The sequence below is a fragment of the Lepisosteus platostomus genome, chromosome 7, assembly GCF_059453375.1.
Source record: "Lepisosteus platostomus isolate fLepPlt1 chromosome 7, fLepPlt1.hap1, whole genome shotgun sequence".
Classification (NCBI taxonomy): domain Eukaryota; kingdom Metazoa; phylum Chordata; class Actinopteri; order Semionotiformes; family Lepisosteidae; genus Lepisosteus; species Lepisosteus platostomus.
The window spans coordinates 21,425,610-21,444,319 of NC_142617.1; the positions used below are offsets into that span (position 1 = coordinate 21,425,610).

At 35.8% G+C, this 18,710-nt stretch overlaps 1 protein-coding gene across 10 annotated transcripts in view; it reads left to right on the forward strand.

Annotated features, from left to right (window-relative positions):
* Positions 1-18,710, forward strand: part of robo2 (roundabout, axon guidance receptor, homolog 2 (Drosophila)) — a 623,900-nt gene that overhangs the window by 479,683 nt on the left and 125,507 nt on the right. For all 10 annotated transcript variants that reach the window (XR_015940079.1, XM_088639711.1, XM_088639706.1 and 7 more), the window contains exons 3-5: positions 10,920-11,077; positions 11,774-11,894; positions 13,877-14,015. Coding sequence is in view for 9 of the 10 variants with exons in the window: in XM_088639711.1 (XP_088495837.1) it covers positions 10,920-11,077; positions 11,774-11,894; positions 13,877-14,015 (418 nt within the window). In the remaining variant the exon portion in view is untranslated. The remainder of the gene's footprint in view (positions 1-10,919; positions 11,078-11,773; positions 11,895-13,876; positions 14,016-18,710) is intronic.

Here is an 18,710-nt window from a genome sequence, read left to right on the forward strand (position 1 = left end):
TTTGCTAACATGTAATGTAGTAAAGGGTAGAACTCTGGCCTCCTGACTGGGTCAGGAGCAATGTTCCCTCTAAGCTGTGTGCATGTGCGCAAGCACCCAGGTTATGAAGTCAGCGCACACAGGAAATTGAACTGTGTACAAAAAATTAAATTCCAAAAAAGTATGATAATAAGAAAACAAACATGGTCATCAATTGAAAAATGCTAAATTGACCACGAGACTGGCTGCAAGAAGCCCAACTTGGCTGTGTGCATTATTATTGCTACTCGATAATCGATATCTATGCTCTCATAGTCTTGTACATCACTGCTCATGCTCACTCGACACTCAGTCTCTATGACTGGCACGTTGAATCACTGTCCCACCTTTTGAATCTCCATGCTTTTATGTGAATGACTATATTAACCAAAAATAATTTCAGGTTTACAATTTTACATACTGTACACTCCATTTAGTGCGCACAAGTTTTTGTCACTGGAGAAAAAAATTGCACAATGTCAAACGTCAAAAAGCCATTAAAAATTATAGGGAACATTGGTCAGGAGCAGGTACATTCAAAACCTAGCTGCTGTACAAGGCAGTGTTCTTAATCCACAATATTCCAGCAAACGCAGACACCAAATTATAAAAAACAAGTATAAGCACTGTAAATCTCTTTGAATGAAAGCATAAGCCAAACAAAATAATAATACTTGCTTCCTTTGAACTTTATCCAAAGGTGTGCATGCTATAACATGTATGAATCACAACGACATCCAAACTTGACTGGAAAGCTCTCTGTCTAAGGAAACTAATGGTTAATGGAGCTTAGAAAAGTTTAGGAGAGATGTCAAAGCCCAAATCATGCAAACCAATACCCCATACCCTGCATAAATACATGTTAGTAACACTCTTTTCTGAGCCCATCTAACTCGTTCTCATTGGCCGGCTATCATTACTCAGCCAAGGCCACACAGTGCTCTAGGCACTTGCACGGCCATACGAATAGTTCTCCTATTCTTCTGAAATCTCCTGAAATCTGAGCTAGGAAGCTGGTCTTGTGAATACAAAAAATAAAGTCACAGTCGTCAGAAGCAAAGCCTTCATTTGAGAGTCGTGTGGTGTTAGTTTGCTCCATTCTCATCTATTAAACTGTCAGAAATACTGATACTACGACAGATTTATTGCAGAAAGGTAATGAGATTGCTGGTGGGAATTTTAACAATTGAGTTGAGAATTCATTCCAGAGAGATAATTGTTGGGGAAACTGAAGTGTGGAAGAAAGGTGTTGGGGGAGGGTGAAATCAATGTGTAATCTTTTGAGATACAGCGTTGTGTCTTGCTAGCCATTGTCCCACTATTATCTGTAATATCTGTTAATGATGCCCTTTAGCTCCTCCAGGAGCCCCTTAGGAATGGCACCTTCTGAAAACCTGCTGATCAGTTCACAACCTGATAGTGCAGTCTGATGGGGCTTTGCCGATCTTATGATTGAGCAGAGCAGTTCTCTCTATGTGACTGTGATTAGGCATTATTTGGTTTAATCCCCCCCTGGTGTTATCCTCTTTCTTTTTCAAGCCCATTCCCACTCTAAGTAAGAGCTTGTAAAATGGAGATAGCACATGTCTGTTGAACAGAAACAGGATACTTTCACTTACATGTACTCCATGTTTGTCCTCCTTTTGCCAGTCATTTTTAATGTAGGGTTTCTTTTAGGTGTTATATAAACTAACCAATCCTGCAAGACATGGATGCTGGAATTATTTGTTAAGACAGATGTTGAGAAATGTTTTCTTTTGATTATAGTGTTTGCCTATATTGGAATACATGTTTTCTTTACCATACAATTTCCTTACACTTTCCCAATGTCAGCTTTGTCCAATCCCATTTTTTGTTGACACAAATATTTTTTTTAATCATCTGCAGTTAAAAAAGGCATGAAACTGCAAGTTTTAAAATAGCTTGGGTGAAATTAAGACAATGCAAACGTTTCTTCCACTTGTCTGTAAGAACATTCTCTTCTTATGACACTTCAAGTACACAGCACAAATAGATGTCCTAAAAGACAATGACATGCCTCTGGCTGATTGAACCAGAGGCACACAGCTTGCCACATGAGGTCACTGTAGCATGGTGAGCCAAGGAATCTCATGGACTTTAAATTCCATTTAACCACAGATCGAGTTATGTGCTGCTGCTGTTGATCTGAGTTTCTGGTGAAGGATATAGTCTGGATTCATACCAGAAGTCTTTGGATTATAGAGCCCAAAACATACCCAGTACAGGTTTTAAAGAGCCCCTGAATGGAAAGGATCTGTGTTGGCTGATGTAGATTATGATGACTGCAAACAGCATTCTAAGAACAGTTTGCCAGTTTGGTATCATATAATATTTTTTGTCTTCTGTGAAAATCCAATAAACAAATTGAACATAAAAAGTATTAAAAAGGTAAGAAAGGACAGTAAGAAAAATGAAAATGTTCTCCTTTGAGCAACCAGGTCAGATAAATGATCTCATGCAAATTTAGGTTTTCTCAGCAGTTCACAAGTACGAGTTTTATAACAAATATACAGCTTGCAAACAAGGTGCTATCATGCTCTTAACAAATTCTAACAATGCTCACATGTCAAACACAAAACTTAAATATGTTTAATCATGTTTGAAATTATCCAGCTAAGACATTTAAGGCATTAAAAGTCCACTTTTAAATATATGCATTACCTTATATACCCCCGGTTTAAATATGGCATCACTTTTTGTAACTTTCAATGGTTTGTTAAGTCCCCCAGAATGAGAACATTTATATAAAATCCATTTTCTAGCCACTACTTCCAATTCAAGGTTGTGGGGAAGCCAGAGACAAGCCTGGCAAGCAATGGTTGCAGGGCAGGGTAGACCCTGGATGGGACACCCATCCATCATAGGCAAGACAGATAAACACACTCACGTGTGAGATGAAGATGATTGGTTTAACCAGAAGAGACAAGTGTACAGTAGCTTTGCCGGTGCTTGGAATGGCTTGGGGCCCTTTACTTTTCTTTCAATCCTTAGAGAATATTCTGCCTTGACCTACAAGAAAATACATGCATTACATATTACCTAATAATTTTAATGAAAAAAATAACATTAGGAATTCTGATGCCTCGCTTGTGATGCCTTGTAGCATTCAGCTGTATGAGTGAGGAGGGTTTGAGGAGGAATTGCCATTTGTATTTCTTTCAGATTTATACTACACCAGAAAAATTATATAAGTATTTTATATATATATACTGTACTGGTCTTTTTCATGTGTAATGTGAAGCAAAGATATTCAAATATATGGAATCTATTATTTCAAACATAATGCTGCTTGAAAGCATGTGAAGCCTTCATCTTTTGTAGTTCTTAGGTAACCTTTTATCTTAACTCCAATATTTAATGAAGATAACCCAAATAACAAACATTAATACAAATATATATATTGTTTCATTATTTATTAATACATATTTAACAAAATAACATAAACCTAATGATCCCTGTTTGGAAAAGCAAGTGAACGTTTTAATTCAGTAAATGGTGTGAATAGCTGTGACACCAACCAAACACTTCCTATAGTTAAGAGTCAGTCCCTCACATCTGCGTTGAGGAATTTTTGCTCGTTCTTCCTTACAAAACTGCTTGACTTCTCCAGATTTGTTGGCTGTCTTGCAACAACATTTCTTTTGAGTTGACATCTGGACTGACTCACTTTGACCAATCCAAAGCATATACTTTCTTCCTCTTAATCCATTCTTTGGTAGATTTGCTGGAACGTTTAGAGTTATTGTCACGAGGAGGACACTTTATTTGACTCAACTTCAGCTTATGGACAGAGTGGCTGACATTCTCTTCCAGAATATTTTAGTATGACTCTGAATTCATAGTTCTCTCAATGATGGCGAGTCGTCAAGGTCCATGGGCAGAAAAGCAGCCCCAAACCATGAAATTACCACCACTATCCAAAGAACATTCTTCCAAAAATCTACAGGATCATCCAAATGGTCTTTTTCAAATTTAAGATGATCAGGGAAGTTATTTTTCGAGATCAAAGGTTTTCTCCTGGCTAACCTTCTATTAATGCCATTGCTATTCAGCTTCTGTCATATTTATGAGGTATGAACATCAGCTGCAGCAAGAGAGGCCTACAGATCCTTGGTTGTGGTCCTAGGGTTCATTTGGATATTCCGAATGAGTTTTCTTGTTGCTCTGTGGGAGAGATTTAAAGGAAGCCCACGTATGGGTAGAGTCACCATAGTCTAAAGTTTTCTCCATTTGTAGTTTTTAAGACGTAGACTGATGAATTCCAAAATATGTTGTTTTGGTTTTATAATGCTTTCAAGAATATTGAGAGCTTATAGTACAACACTCCTCATGAGCTCATATGAGGTCTTTTTAGATCATGGCATGATGTATTACACTAATCTGTATGGGTAAAACCAAATTGACTAGGTTTCTTACTTTAATATACTGTAGCAGAGGGGCTCCCAAACTTTGTCTTTTATTGCTCTTTAATTGCTCTTTTATTGTTTAACTTGGTACCCAATTATTTTAGCGCCTGGTCATATTTACCTTATTAACTGAGCTTATGGCTCACTTACTTTTGCACATACATAATTCTTATTTACCCATTTCTTTTTCTGTTACATGCATCAATTTCTCTAAACAATACATAATTTGTAGGTACATTTTAATCCATTTCTTTTTTGGAAAGTAATGACTAGTTATAATTAAAAAGATTTCATAAGTGTAACATTTAAAAACCTACAAACCTACAGGTTCACAAACCAAGCAGCATTGTATCTGCAGATCTTTTGCCCATAAAACACATGTAAAAGTGTGTTTCACTTTTAAGTGGTTGCTTGAAAGTACTGTAGAATACATTCAAAAAGATTTATTCAATAGTTTGTAAACATGAAAGAATGTCATTTCTCATTACCATGAAAAACCACACCAAATACCTTTATAACATTTCCATTCGCCAGGCTTTAGCAACATTCATGTACAGACTTACAGCCTGTTGTTTGTTTTCTCAGATTTCAAGCTAAATAGTTTTTAAGCAAAACAGATGTAATGTACAATTTAACTTTCAATATACAGTATGTAGATAACATACTCCCTAACACATCTTTTTTTCAAGAAACCTGTTTTTGTCATGCAGTATGCTACATGGATAATATGTTTGCCGAGGACAGTAACGGCTTTACTTTCCTCCACCCCGTTCTTCCTAACTTTATTTCTTTTTTATTAGCAATGTGGTTGTGTACTTTGTCTACCTCAAGGATATTGAGTCAGATGTGACAGTACCATACTGTTGATACTATTTACATAGCATGTGCAAACCTTTAGGAGCTGAAGTCAAGGCAAAGATAAAGGTAATGGAGAATGCAGATCAGTTAGACTGTTGCCTATGACATACTGTATATGTGAGTGTGGGTGAAAAAGATCAAATTTAAGACAGGTCTATCTAGTTCAGGTCATGTTGTATATGTGCTTAGCTGTAACATTCATTACAGTGTTGTATTTTTCAAACTCACAAAAGCTGCATTTAATCATTTCTATGTCCGTCATTATGAGTTTCAAGGTGTTACCAGCAGAGACAGTAATAGCAAAATAATCTTTGTCACAATCTTAATATCAATATGCAGCAATATGTTTTTAACTGAAAATCATTCAGTTGTCTACAGTACCTTTACTGCAGCAAGCGTTTCTTACACATACTTTATAAGAGAATTCAGCACATAATGAAAGCAGCTGTTTTTAGAGTTTTGTCTGCAGTGGGACATTGTGATCCAATGGTTTCAAAAATGCACTTGCTTTTCTCCTTAGTCCAAAAATAAAAAAAACAAACAAACTGTAGACCACAATAATGTTGAGCAGGATTCTGAATTTCTTGCCTCCAGCCAGAATGACAGATGCAGCTATGTTGAAAGTCAATGCCATTTGCTTAAGGAAGGGAAAATATATTAATAGGCCTTGGTCTTTCTCTGAGGCCCAATATGTTTCAAGAAAAGAGCTGTGGATTCTAGAGGGATAAGAATGCAATTATTCTGTAGCTTCTGACAGGTCAGGAGCTCTTCCTTCTAGGCTCTGCTGTTTGACCATCAGTAAGAGACTCGGGGGACCAAGGGACAGATTGAAAAAGTAGGACCAGACAGATGGTTATTTGTAATCATCATGTTTATGTAAATCCTATAAAGATGGGTTTCCAAGGCCTGCTATATTCATGGAAGGCCATAGGATTATGGCAGAAATGTTGGGGCCTATAGTTATTTTGGTAAGTCTAAAGTGTGGTTATTTTATGTGTTAAAATAGCAATATGTTATGAAACCACAAGTCCAGGATGGAGGATTTTAACCTGATTTTCCTTTTGCCTTGTGTTATGTGACACTGGTGACTGTAGTCTGGATTCTGGCCTAGTCTGGCAGGTGCTGGTTGCTGGTGGTCTCCGTGGTAGCAGAGACCTTTCCACGACTGTGCCAGGTGCACAGACTGCAAGGGTTTCTAATGCTGTGTTGCAACAAACCTTTGTCAGCTGCATTTACCGACACACAGAAATGTTTTGACTTTACCATTTTTGCCTGTTTAATTTGGACATTAAAACAATATCTCAAGCAAGTGCCTTTTCAGCAGATGTCCTGTAGGTAACAAACATTCAATTTTCATTTGAAATTCAAAGACGAATATAGCAATTTGCCACATTGGGTTTTTTGATCAATTGTTGTTTGCCATTTGGTATCCCTGCATTGTGATAGTCTATGCTGCTTCTTTCAACAGTCTTTTCAGTGTTTTCAATTAATACAGTAATATTTTGCATTACAATTACACCAGTTAACATTCTGTGGAAAATAAAATAATATTTTTGTGTACTGTCTCTACAAAGTTGCAGATCTTTTATAGATTGAATGTGATTCTTAGTTTTAGTATGATTATTAAAAAAATACACAGATTTTGTATTTTATTATATTGTAACATTTAGATGTGCTTGTGTCTTCCCTGGTACTAGTACTTACTCAGAGAACAGATTGAAACCTGCTGCAGGTTCAAGTTACTAGTTGATTTTTACTCATAATTCTTTTATTTAACCAAGTAAATCAATTGAGACCTGTTGACATGGAGACCTTATTATACAGCAAGAAATTCACAAAAAGCGATTTCAATGAAGAACGTTGCTGTAGCACAGCAACAGTACAGCAAAAGGTTGCCATTTAGTCTTTGCAATTCTGACCCTATGGTCTGAAATTCAAAGATCTAACTGCTGTTCCAGTGCTCTGAAGTTCTAATTGGGGGAATGTAATTATGTGAGTATCACAGGGAACTGTACTAACACAACTGTTGTTTTTCATTTGTGGCAATTACTGTATCTACATTTTGGTGTGGTTATTAAGTAGTAATCACATTTGCATACAGTACAAAATTAAGATTACTGGCATACACTTTATACAAGGCAAAATCATTTAAATAGATAAAATTCAAGATAGGCCAAACACCTGATAGATTATGTTTAACAGACACCTGTAAAAGGTATTAGATGCACGTATTAAAAACAATCAAAATGTTTGAAGAGGATACTTACAAAAACACTTAGGCATTCATGTGGAATTTGCAGATACATTGCTTTGCAAATTATATCAGAAGAATGTTTACAAGTATTATTTCTTTCTGTGAAGTAGAGGCATAGCATAGCTGTGATTCAAGTCTTAAAATAGGTGATTTCAGATTTAAATTGTATGGAATAAATAGTTTATTTTAATTTTAAAAAGTGGACCAAGCAATCAATGCATTTAACTTGTTTCCATGCACTGTAATCCCTTACTGCTGGCAAATCCTGGCTAACAGGAGGTTTGGCCCTTTGGCCTTTCTAAACTGTTTGGTAGTTTTTAGCAATTTGATTTTAGGATCTCATTCAGCTGTTTCTTAAAAAACTCCAACAATGTGGCAGAAGAAGAAATTTCTCCAAATGTTGACTGCCTTTTTTTCAGTACTTTCAGTATTTCAGTTCAATATTTTGCATTTGTAGTCAAAATAGGTTTTATTGCTTTAGAAATGACTATGGTCCAAATAAAAGGGGCACATGACATTACTGTGCAGGGAAACCTCTGGCAACCCTATGGTGAAGCAGATAGACAAGGGTCCTCAGCAGGAGATTACTACTTTAAGCTTATTTGCAGTGGGGATCTGTTGTAGTTTCCAGTATGGCTTAGATGAAGGGTATTCTCATGATTCATTCATTACACAGAGGAAGAAAGTAGCACAAAAGAAAAGAACAGCATGGATTTGTGGAATAAAATAAGCATAGCATTCCACCAGCAATGCAGCCACATAGCTATCTGAAAAATTTAATAGCATCTTGCTTTATAGTATGTATTTCTACTTCTGCCTTTCAGAAATATTCCTCTTTTCGTTCATTCTGAAGACACCTAGGACGTACAATTTGTAAAGTAAAAGTACTGATGATCAGAATTCTGCTTGAATGTGTATCCCCAAATTTGCAATAGAGCATTAAAAATCGTTTATATTTTGTACATATTTAGAATTCAAGAAGTATTATGTTTTAATATCACAACGATGATCAAAGTCAAATAATAATAAGTGTTATGTATGGAGAATTAAACCAAAATTGATCAACCTTTTTATGGAACGGAAATTGTAGGTACAATTTAAGAATTAACCTGTTTTTATAATGTGAAAATGATATACAACCATTTATTCATTTTAACAAATTATTTTAGAACTTTCATACTAATTTGCTGATCATTTTAAGATTGGTTGGTGTTTTCTCATGATTGTGCTCTGTAACATTATTTAAATTTTATGAGAGGTTTCTGACAATTGCATAAGACACTTGAGGTCAGAATTTTTTTTTTTGGCTACTGTTTGTTCAAAGGTAAAATCTAAACATTAATGAACAAGAAATAAGCAAATACAGAAATAAAAACTACAGTAATGACATTAGTAGGTCAGTTGGATTTTAATTCAGGAACTCTTGAACAGATTACACACGTCTGCAGTGAGCTACTAATCGTATAAGATACCTTAAAAGGCCAAGGTTATAACTATACTGGTGTAGCAAAGCAGCAATCATTTATTTTATATGCTTGGAATAATCATGCCAAAGCAAATCACATACAGTACTGTACTGTTGTGGACTGATGTGTCTATTTAATTACAATAAGCTTCAGTCTGTTGATATTGTTTTCAGTCTGATCAGTGTATTAAGCTTTTTTGGCATGGGGGAAGGGTGAGTCTCAGATATTTTTTATCAATCAACAAAAGAAAATGATGTAAAATGTTCATCTTTTTACAAGACGCAATGATAGTGTGTTGGTTTTATATACATTACAAAATTAACTGTTATACATATTGGATTATGGGGGCTAAAGCTTTTGTTTTGTGTATATGTGTAATTTATACATGTATGCATTTTTTTGTGCCTCACTTGTTAAGGATTTGGTGAATTGGGAATCACACTGGAGCGCACTGGGGCCTGTTAGCTTGTCTAAATCCCTCTTTACACCAGTGGGATTTGCATAAGAACCTGGCAAGTAGCTCTTCATTTAGCATTCAAACACTTCCACTTTACTTCTATTTGTCTGCAAAGCCAAATCCTCATGACTGCGATTTAGGAAGACTGGTTTTGATTTGGAATTCTCAGGACTAGTTTCAAATGTACAACTTGTGGAAAATCTAAGGCATTATTCCACAGGGATTAGATGTTGGGGTATTTGCAGACTGAAGTTTTCTGTGCAGGTGAGGTCATCCCAAAAACTGGTTTAATGATGAGCAGTAGCTAATTTTTCCTGCATTCACTGTAGCACTGGAGGGATGCTTTGGCTTTTACTGGCAATGAATGGATGTTTCTAAGAAAATTACCACATTCAAAAATCAACAAATCTGAATGTCAGGGAAATGCAAGAGATGGCCAAAGAAATTACCATTATGTTCTTGTTCTTATATTATGTTCTTGTGTTTTTATGACCATTGTAGGTTATTGTCTTTGCATTTATCTTTGTGCCTAAAATTTGTGCAGCTCCTACACATTGGTCATAATAACCTTAGTTGCCATAACTGCAGAAGAGCGAATATTTGACAGTAAATTATTATAGTGTATTTCAGTATACTGTATCTGCAATTTTGTATGTTCTGTTTAAAGTATCTACAGTATTCTGCTGTCCTTATAGTCTTTCACATTTGCTTCTGGCCCTCAGGTGGGGTTCCGAAACATCTCTGATTACTTCTGTGGGATTTCACTTGAAGATCTAAAATTCAGCGATTTAGGGGGCATGGCAGATCATGCTTATTAATTTTGCATTAGCTTCTTCCAGAAAACAGGGCATAGCATCCTTTTGGATGGTACAATATGAGGGCCTTCATTGTACAACTGCATATGCAAGACTAATCTTTATAATACTTCCAGCAGAATTTACTGTGTTAGCAAGAAATAACATGATTTTGTTCAGTCATAGTTTTGGAATTCTAGCCCTAATGTATATATGATATGTTTTATTAAACACTGAAATTGTTTTTATGTTTAGCACATTTTTAAATACCGTATTCATTAACATTGAATCCTTCGGAAAATCCAAAATTAAGCATGTTATTGTTTAAGGGCAAGTGTTTACCAAAAAAAACAGATGTTTATGTTTCTGAGTACTTTTTTGTTGTTTTGGTTGCTAGTCCACCTTATTTTTAATTACTATTTTGGGGAGATTCTGTTCACTTAACTCCACACTGCTTTTAGCCTACTTTACAAGCACCTCTTACTGTACAAGCACAATAGCTATTGTTTTTGAATAAGACATTTTCACAGCTGTGTGTAGACATACTGGTGACAGAAGTATCTGGGACACCATCAATCCTAAAATAATAACACCGGATTTGATTTGCTTTGATGAATTTACCTACTTTTTTCTACTTTTCCACAGTGCTGCGGGATGACTTCCGACAGAACCCTACTGATGTTGTTGTGGCAGCTGGAGAACCTGCTATTCTGGAATGCCAGCCCCCTCGTGGACACCCAGAGCCAACAATCTACTGGAAGAAAGATAAAGTGCGCATTGATGATAAGGAAGACAGGATTACGGTAAGTGCTTATGAAGTAAGTGTTCCTTTATGAGACATTTTGGCAGCTTGTTTGTTAATTTGACACTATGAACACCATTAATTTGTAAATGAGATGTCACCATGTCATTTTCTTACTTGCCATTGTCTCTGTTGTCTCTGTTGCTGGTTGAGCCAGCCTGAAGAAAACAAAGCTAGTTTGAAATAAGCTTGGATACAGATTTTTGCACCATTTGTTTAACATTTTGAATTGTTATGAAAGATGCCAGGATGAATAACTAATTTTATTAACATTAAGATTATTACCATTAATTAAATTGATTAACATTGTTTTACTTGTTGAAACATAACATTTTAATATTGCACACAATGCAATTTTGCAATTTTGTTACATACAAATTAATATCGTTTTAAAACTATGCATATCTTTATTTTCATTCCATGCTGAGGGAGGTTCAACAGTGTTCTTTTTTCCAGCATTAAATTAACCTCTACTTTTAACTTTGCAGCCTGACACATGTTCCCACTTGAATTTCCCTATATAATATACTGTATATATTTGTCAAAGCTTGTTCAGAAAGGAAAGGTTTTTCCATAGGCCAACAGTGTTTTTGAGATAAGGGTTCACTAGCTTGGGTTAGGTGCATAAGCTTCTTGTCCATTCATACTACTGCAGCTTGACCTTTCTGGAAGCTCATTGCATTTCTCTGTGTAATAGATCCGAGGTGGGAAGCTCATGATCTCCAACACCAGGAAAAGCGATGCAGGCATGTATGTCTGTGTGGGAACCAACATGGTTGGGGAACGAGACAGTGAAACAGCACAACTCACAGTGTTTGGTAAGAGTCTGCTCTTCTCTTGTTTCCCTAGCACTAGCATGTTGGCAAATCTGGTCTCTCTCATTAGAACAAACACAGTTCTGGATCCTGTCAGCCTTTGCACAGGACAAGGCTTTTCATTTCAGTTCAGCTCCCACCACAGTGATTGAAAAAGGCAGATTTATTAATGAGTTGACTTTCCTTTGAAATACATGGGACTTTAACTATTTAATCGTGTGACTAATCGACTTCCATTAATAAGTGTTAAATGGCACACACATATTGGTACAGTGTTAATCTTTACCTCTCATAACTCAAATTGCTTTTTAAATGAAAACTAATTGGCTTTGTTATGAAGGTAAAGGACCTTACAGAACTGTGGTTTCATAGAGCATGCTGCCATCCGTGGTAATTGATAATTATGGTAATTTTCACATAGTGAATTTGCCCAGAAGTAAAATTTCCTCTGACTTTATGATGCAAGTTTTCTCTTGTGAAGACCAGTGTGATTTCCCTAGCATCATGGAGAGGTTTTATTTTTATTTGGATGGCCAAAAATTGTACTTATATTTGCCAGATGAGTAGAATATGAAATATGTGACAAGTTAGGAACATTTTTGGTAAACTTTGCCATTAATGTAATTTTGTTTCATCATATCCCTTACATTTCATATGTTGTTTTTGGTTTTCCTCAACTTCTTTAGATTATTTATAGCTAGGACTAATATAATATCAAGGATTAGTTTCCACTGTATGCCTTGATTCTAAATTAGTGACTGCTAATTAGCTCATTCATCTCAGAAGAGCCAAAGACAACACACGTGTCCTCTGAAACATCTACTGTCAGGCCACCTGCTTCCTTTCACACTGCCAGCCCTCAGCTCAAACAACAACACTCAAGGCATCAGCTAGTGAGCTTGACAACACTCACTATAAAGCCGTACAGCTTTGGGGGAGCTACAGCACACAAACAATACCCTTTACTCAGCAGGTTGGAGCGGGTTTACTTCAGTTCCCAACTACCCCCACCAATTGACCACTTAAATATAGGAACACCATGTTATATTCAAATAGCTTTCAGGTTTGTTTAGTGAATTAAAGAAGTAATCTCTTTGTGTGAAAAAGTACAGGTAAGTGCATTTCTTGATTCAGTAAGTTGTTATGTTTTCTTCAGCAGAAAAATTGAATTAAACAATTCCTATAAGAGTTTATCAGTCCCCCACTTTGTATTTTATGCAATATTTAAAATCATTTTTCAAATATATTCTTAATATTATATATATTAACATTTTAAATGTAATTTATAAACCAGAATGTAAAATAAAAGTATCATATACAAATAATTTAAAATGTTGATTTAATGGCATTGTAGCAGGCAATACTGTTGTTATTATACTGGCTTTACACTTCTCAAGGTGTTAACTTCTGACCATTTATACATAAAAGTAAAAATAATCTATTCTGGAAAACAAATGGCTACCCTGCCCCATTATTTCAGAAATAAAAGCAGTTTCCATATACTTGACCACACGCTTGTGGCACGTTGTTTATGGGAATATTTAGTATCTACAGTATGCACAGAAAGGTACATGAACATTTATCCCCATAAGTCACATATACTGAAAGTTACATTTGAAAACCAAGATGGTTGCACAAAGGGTAGTATGAGTCTGTTGCAGATGATACCCTGTTTTCTTTCAACCAATTACTAGATTAGGTTTTTGGATCAATTAGCTACTAGCTACCAAATAATCTAGGTGGATCATCTCTCATTTGTAGCCTTTTTTTATATTCTTAAAATTACTGCTTCAGGGATCTAAGTGTTATCATTTATTTTTTGTGTATTATTTGCCTCTATCCTAGTCTTGATTCAAACCAAATCAAAATCTTGGAGGTGTGTACATTCCTTAGTTATATATAAAACCAGGCCTTTAAGAACTCTTTTTTTAAGTACAGATGAGGTCTTCATATTTACTGTGTGGTGTATTTGTTGTGTTATAAAGAGCGGCCTACATTTCTGAGGCGGCCAATCAACCAGATAGTGCTGGAGGAGGAGGCAGTGGAGTTCCGGTGCCAGGTCCAAGGAGACCCCCAGCCCTCTGTGCGCTGGCGGAAGGACGATGCAGACTTGCCCAGAGCACGGTAAGGATTTGCAATCCTGCTACAGAATCCTACACAAATAGAGGAGTTCACATCATACATTTCCTGCCCACTGGGGCCATAGGACGTATTTGTCTTTTACAAGCGTGATGACCATAATGCTCTGCTTGCTAGATTATCCATACTTTGATAATACTGTAGGTACAAGGTACAACCAGCCTCAGAAACCTTGTTGGATCTTACCTTAAACTAAAATGCATAAGCATCTCTGCAGGTTTAACATTCCTTGCACTAGCTTCCTGTGGATTGCACAATAAAATTTAAAACAGTACTGCAGACTCTTAAAGAGCTTAAATGCTTTGATCCTGACTACATCAGTGGACAGTTATGTCCCTATACTTCCACACAGCACTTGCACTCTTTAGACCCTGGCTTTTCCTTCAGTTCACAAAATTAGAATGCAGACCTTGGGAGACTATTAGGATGGGAGACTTCTGTTCTATTGCTCCAAAGCTGTGGAAGAATCTCATAGCCAATTTTAGAGTCATCACTTTTAAATCCTGTCTTAAATCTTAGTTTTATACACTAGTTTTATTTTGTGTTCCATCTGTTTCTATGGCTTTTGCTTTGTTTCATTTCAAAGTATTTTTATATACTGTTTTTTATTTAATTAAATAACTATTCAATAATTTTAACTGTATATTTTGGAATTTAACACCAGTTACATATTGTTTCTATAAAGTTGCCATTGCTTTATACAGTGTCAAAAGTAGTGAAAACAGTATTAGTGATGAAGTAGCATCTGCATCAGAAAGCTTCTACCTAATTCACTGTACATCAGAGAAAGAAGAAGAATGGGTAAGGTATGCTGCTGTAAAGTTCTGGCACAGGCTGAAAAAATGGTTAATCTAAAGATACTAAGAGACAAAACTCTATTGATTTATTCAACTATGTTTCTTCATCTCTTACTGAAATAGGATAAGGGATCTGTTCTGCAACACTGAAGTGTCATCAAAATAAATCACCTCAATGTGTTTTGTAAATCGATAGAAGGACAAAAATGTTGTAAATGCTAAATTGAAAAGCACTGTGGATGATAACAATGGCTATTTGAAACCCAAATTCAAAAGAAATGTATTTGAAATCTCATCCCATTTGAAAACATACTGTAACATTTAGTCACAGTTAGGAAATATTTAACATATCTGATACGATTCTGCCAAAAGCACAAGTCTTTGTTGCACAATCTAAAGTGTACTGATCTCCAGAAATCAAATATCAGATACAAGAAATAATCATGCAATAAAGGGTTAATTATAAATCATCTTATACAGGGACATACTTTACTATAGTTCTTTCCAAATACGAAAATCTATTTTGGCACTGTTATGATAATTCCAAACATTTATACAAGATTTTTGTAAGGTTTCAAAGCAATATTATTATAACTTAATTCAATAGAGGCTCCAGATAATACTGAATTTGCAAAAATTATAGGAGAATGTCTGCATGAGCTACTTAAAATATTAAAACTGGACCAGACAAGTTGTATGTATATATTTGTTTTTTGTATAATATTTTAATAACTAGCCGTTTTGATGCAATAATATTTCAGTCAAAAAACTACCATAGTCTAAGAGTAGTCTAAGTGCTAATGCCGCCATGCCAGTATCATGCTAACACAGTGAGAGGTCTCTGCTTCAGGTCTGTCATAGTGTTTTCACTCTACACATTCTTCTGAAAAATAAGATGGAATGCCTGCATACACTCTAATATGTTGGCGCTATGATAATATTTTCTCAGTTAGCTAAACACCCAGCCACATAAACAAACTACTGAACATGTAATATAAGAACATTCCTTTCTAATGGCTATTACATGGTATCCAATGATGAGGTACAGTTAGAAAACAAAAGAGAAAGGAGAGAAAACGGCACACCCCGATTCTTGAGATTCTCCCACAGTAGGAGCCCGGAGGCTCCGCGCAGCCCACCTACATCCGCAGCCCTGGATTACACCTGATATAGCCAACCTGCTGTTTGCCAGACAGAAAGTAAATGCACATGTGACAAAAATTAATTTAGTAAAGCACGTACTTTTGTCTTAATTTACTCTGCCATAGTCATTGTGGATTATTTTCGTGAGCGTTTTATCTGTGTTAACTAAAATGAAAAACAGGTCATTGATGAGCATTTTCAGCATAGCCATATCACCCTGTAACTCACAGCTGGCAGCCCACTGAAGTTAAGCAAGTATAAGAATGGTCAGTAAATGGATGGGAGACCTGGGTAAAACCTAAGGTTGTTGTTGGAAGTGCTGTTAGTGGGACCAGTAGGGGGTGCTCACCTTGCAGTCTGTGTGGATCCTAATTCCCCAGCATAGTGAGGGGGTCACTATACTGTAAAATGGTGCTGTCCTTTCGATGAGATGTAAAACTGAGGTCCTAATTCGCTGTGGTCATCCCAGGGTGTTTCTTGAAAAGTGCAGGCATGTTTCCCTGGCGTCCTGGCCAAATTCCCCATTGGCTTTATGAAATGGCTTCATCACTCTGTTGCTGGAGTATGGTGAGCGTACTAGCGTACTATGGCTGCCGTTGCATTATCCAGGTGGGTGCTACACATCAGTGGTAGTATAGGGGAGTCCCTATTACCGGTAAAGTGCTTTGAGTGGAGTATACATACAGTAACTGTAAGGAATTATAATATTCGGCGACAAAATTCACACTTTTTTCAATCTTTTCATATCATGTGTAACTAATAAACAATAGTTTTCCTGTTGTAATATATTTAGCTGTAGACCAATCAAAATGAATGTTCTCAAGTCTGATTTGTAGCTAAAATAATATTTGTATTTTCTTAAGGAATGACTCCTACATAATGCTGGCTGAGGTGGGGAGGGGATACTATCAGTAAACTAGTTTCAGGGATTTGATAGTCAAAATGAATTTTTATCAGGTTTTCAGTACAAAACAAAATGCAGTATGACTATTCTTAGTTCTCATGCTACTGTACATGATATCGTACTGTGATAAGTACGGATAGAAACATCACCTTAATGACAGATAATATCAAAAAGTATCCTGACATCCTTTTAAATTGTTTCTTGTCCACCTTTCACAGCTTTCTGTGAAAACTTAGCAGCAGCTTCCCCCAGACTGCCTGGGTTTTCAATTAAAAGGTCTGATTTCAGTTTACGTACCTGTAATGGGGTTTTTCAGTAAATGTTCTTGGTAAAGGTGCACTGTATTTAAGGTTTAAAGCTGGTTAGAGTCTAGTACTTGTTTTGAAATTCAGCAAGTTACTGCTCCTTATGAAAATCTATCATACAAAATGTCAGAACACTCAGGATGGTTAGGGTACCAGATCTGTCAGAGGAGTCAGAAGTGTATCTTATACTGCAACATAAAAACAGAAAATACTGCCAAAACTTTTTGTGTATTGAATTGATATGAATTGATAAATCTGAACTTTGAGATGGGAACTATTTAGCATCTTGGCACTTTGTAGTTTTCACTTTTGAAAGATGTTTTTGTAAAAATCCAGTACTTTTGAAATCCATTAGATGCTACAGTATAGTGTGTTAAAGTAGCAATTTTTAATACTGTCTCTTAATGTTGTTATTATTGTATTGATGTGAAAATTAATGTGCACTTGGCAGGGTGCACTTCCTTCCAATGTGCACTTCCTGTTCATAGTTTTGTAGTCTATCCCGTTTTGCAAAAATTATATTAGTCATTAGGGATTAGACCGCAGCATTAGGAATGGTTTGACTTACTCATAAAAGAAATGGCATTATTCATTGGGAACCTAGGGTTTATACAGTACTGGTGTCTAATGAAGTACTGAAGTGGGCATAATGAAAGATTATTTTTGAAGGAAAGGAGATAGTGTGAGCAATACAAAACCTGCAAGGAACTAATCTTAATGCCCTTGTCATTATTTTATCTTGCTATTTGTTGTGCTATAATTCTGACTGTCTGTGTACTGTATGTGTGTATGTGTCATTTTTCCTTTTTCCCTCTTTTATAAGAATTACCCATTGTGCTTGCTGTCAAAACAGAGCCTGGAGTGTTTTTTTCATCTTTTGGACTCACGCAGGCTAACAGAATTTCAAGAGTGGTCAGAGATGGGAAGTGTGACAGATTAAATAGAGGTTGCCACCAAGCAGTCTGGATTGTGTTAGATCATCTTGAGAAGTGATGTGTACCAATTATGATGTCATAACAGAGAATGATACAGAAAACAGTGAAAGCTACACATGAAAAGCTCAGGTCCCCATTAATTAAAAAGGAAATAAGGAATAAAAAAATCGAGTCTGTCAGTTTTCATTCTCTGGGCTGCACAGCCTATAATTGCTATTGAGCAATGCTTAAAATACAATAACTCAAAGTAAAATATTCTTAAAAGGAAATTAAAAGGCTGGTATATCATTCTTGATTGTTACTTGCCTGACTATCTTTGTAGAAAGACCAAAATCATGACAATATGAATGTACAGTACTTCACAGTACTTTTACAGTATTCATACTCTTTAAACATTTAAAAATATTCCTGGCCAAATCATGTACTTTTCTATTTTTTAAGAGAAAATTTGTTTATTTTATTGGAAAGATAACATTGTCTTTGCTGATAAAATGCCTCTCAATAGGTCTCTGCATCTGGTCACACAATATAATTTTATTTATCTAACTCACATTTAAACCATAGCTTATTTGAATTAACTGTAAAATCTGGAAACC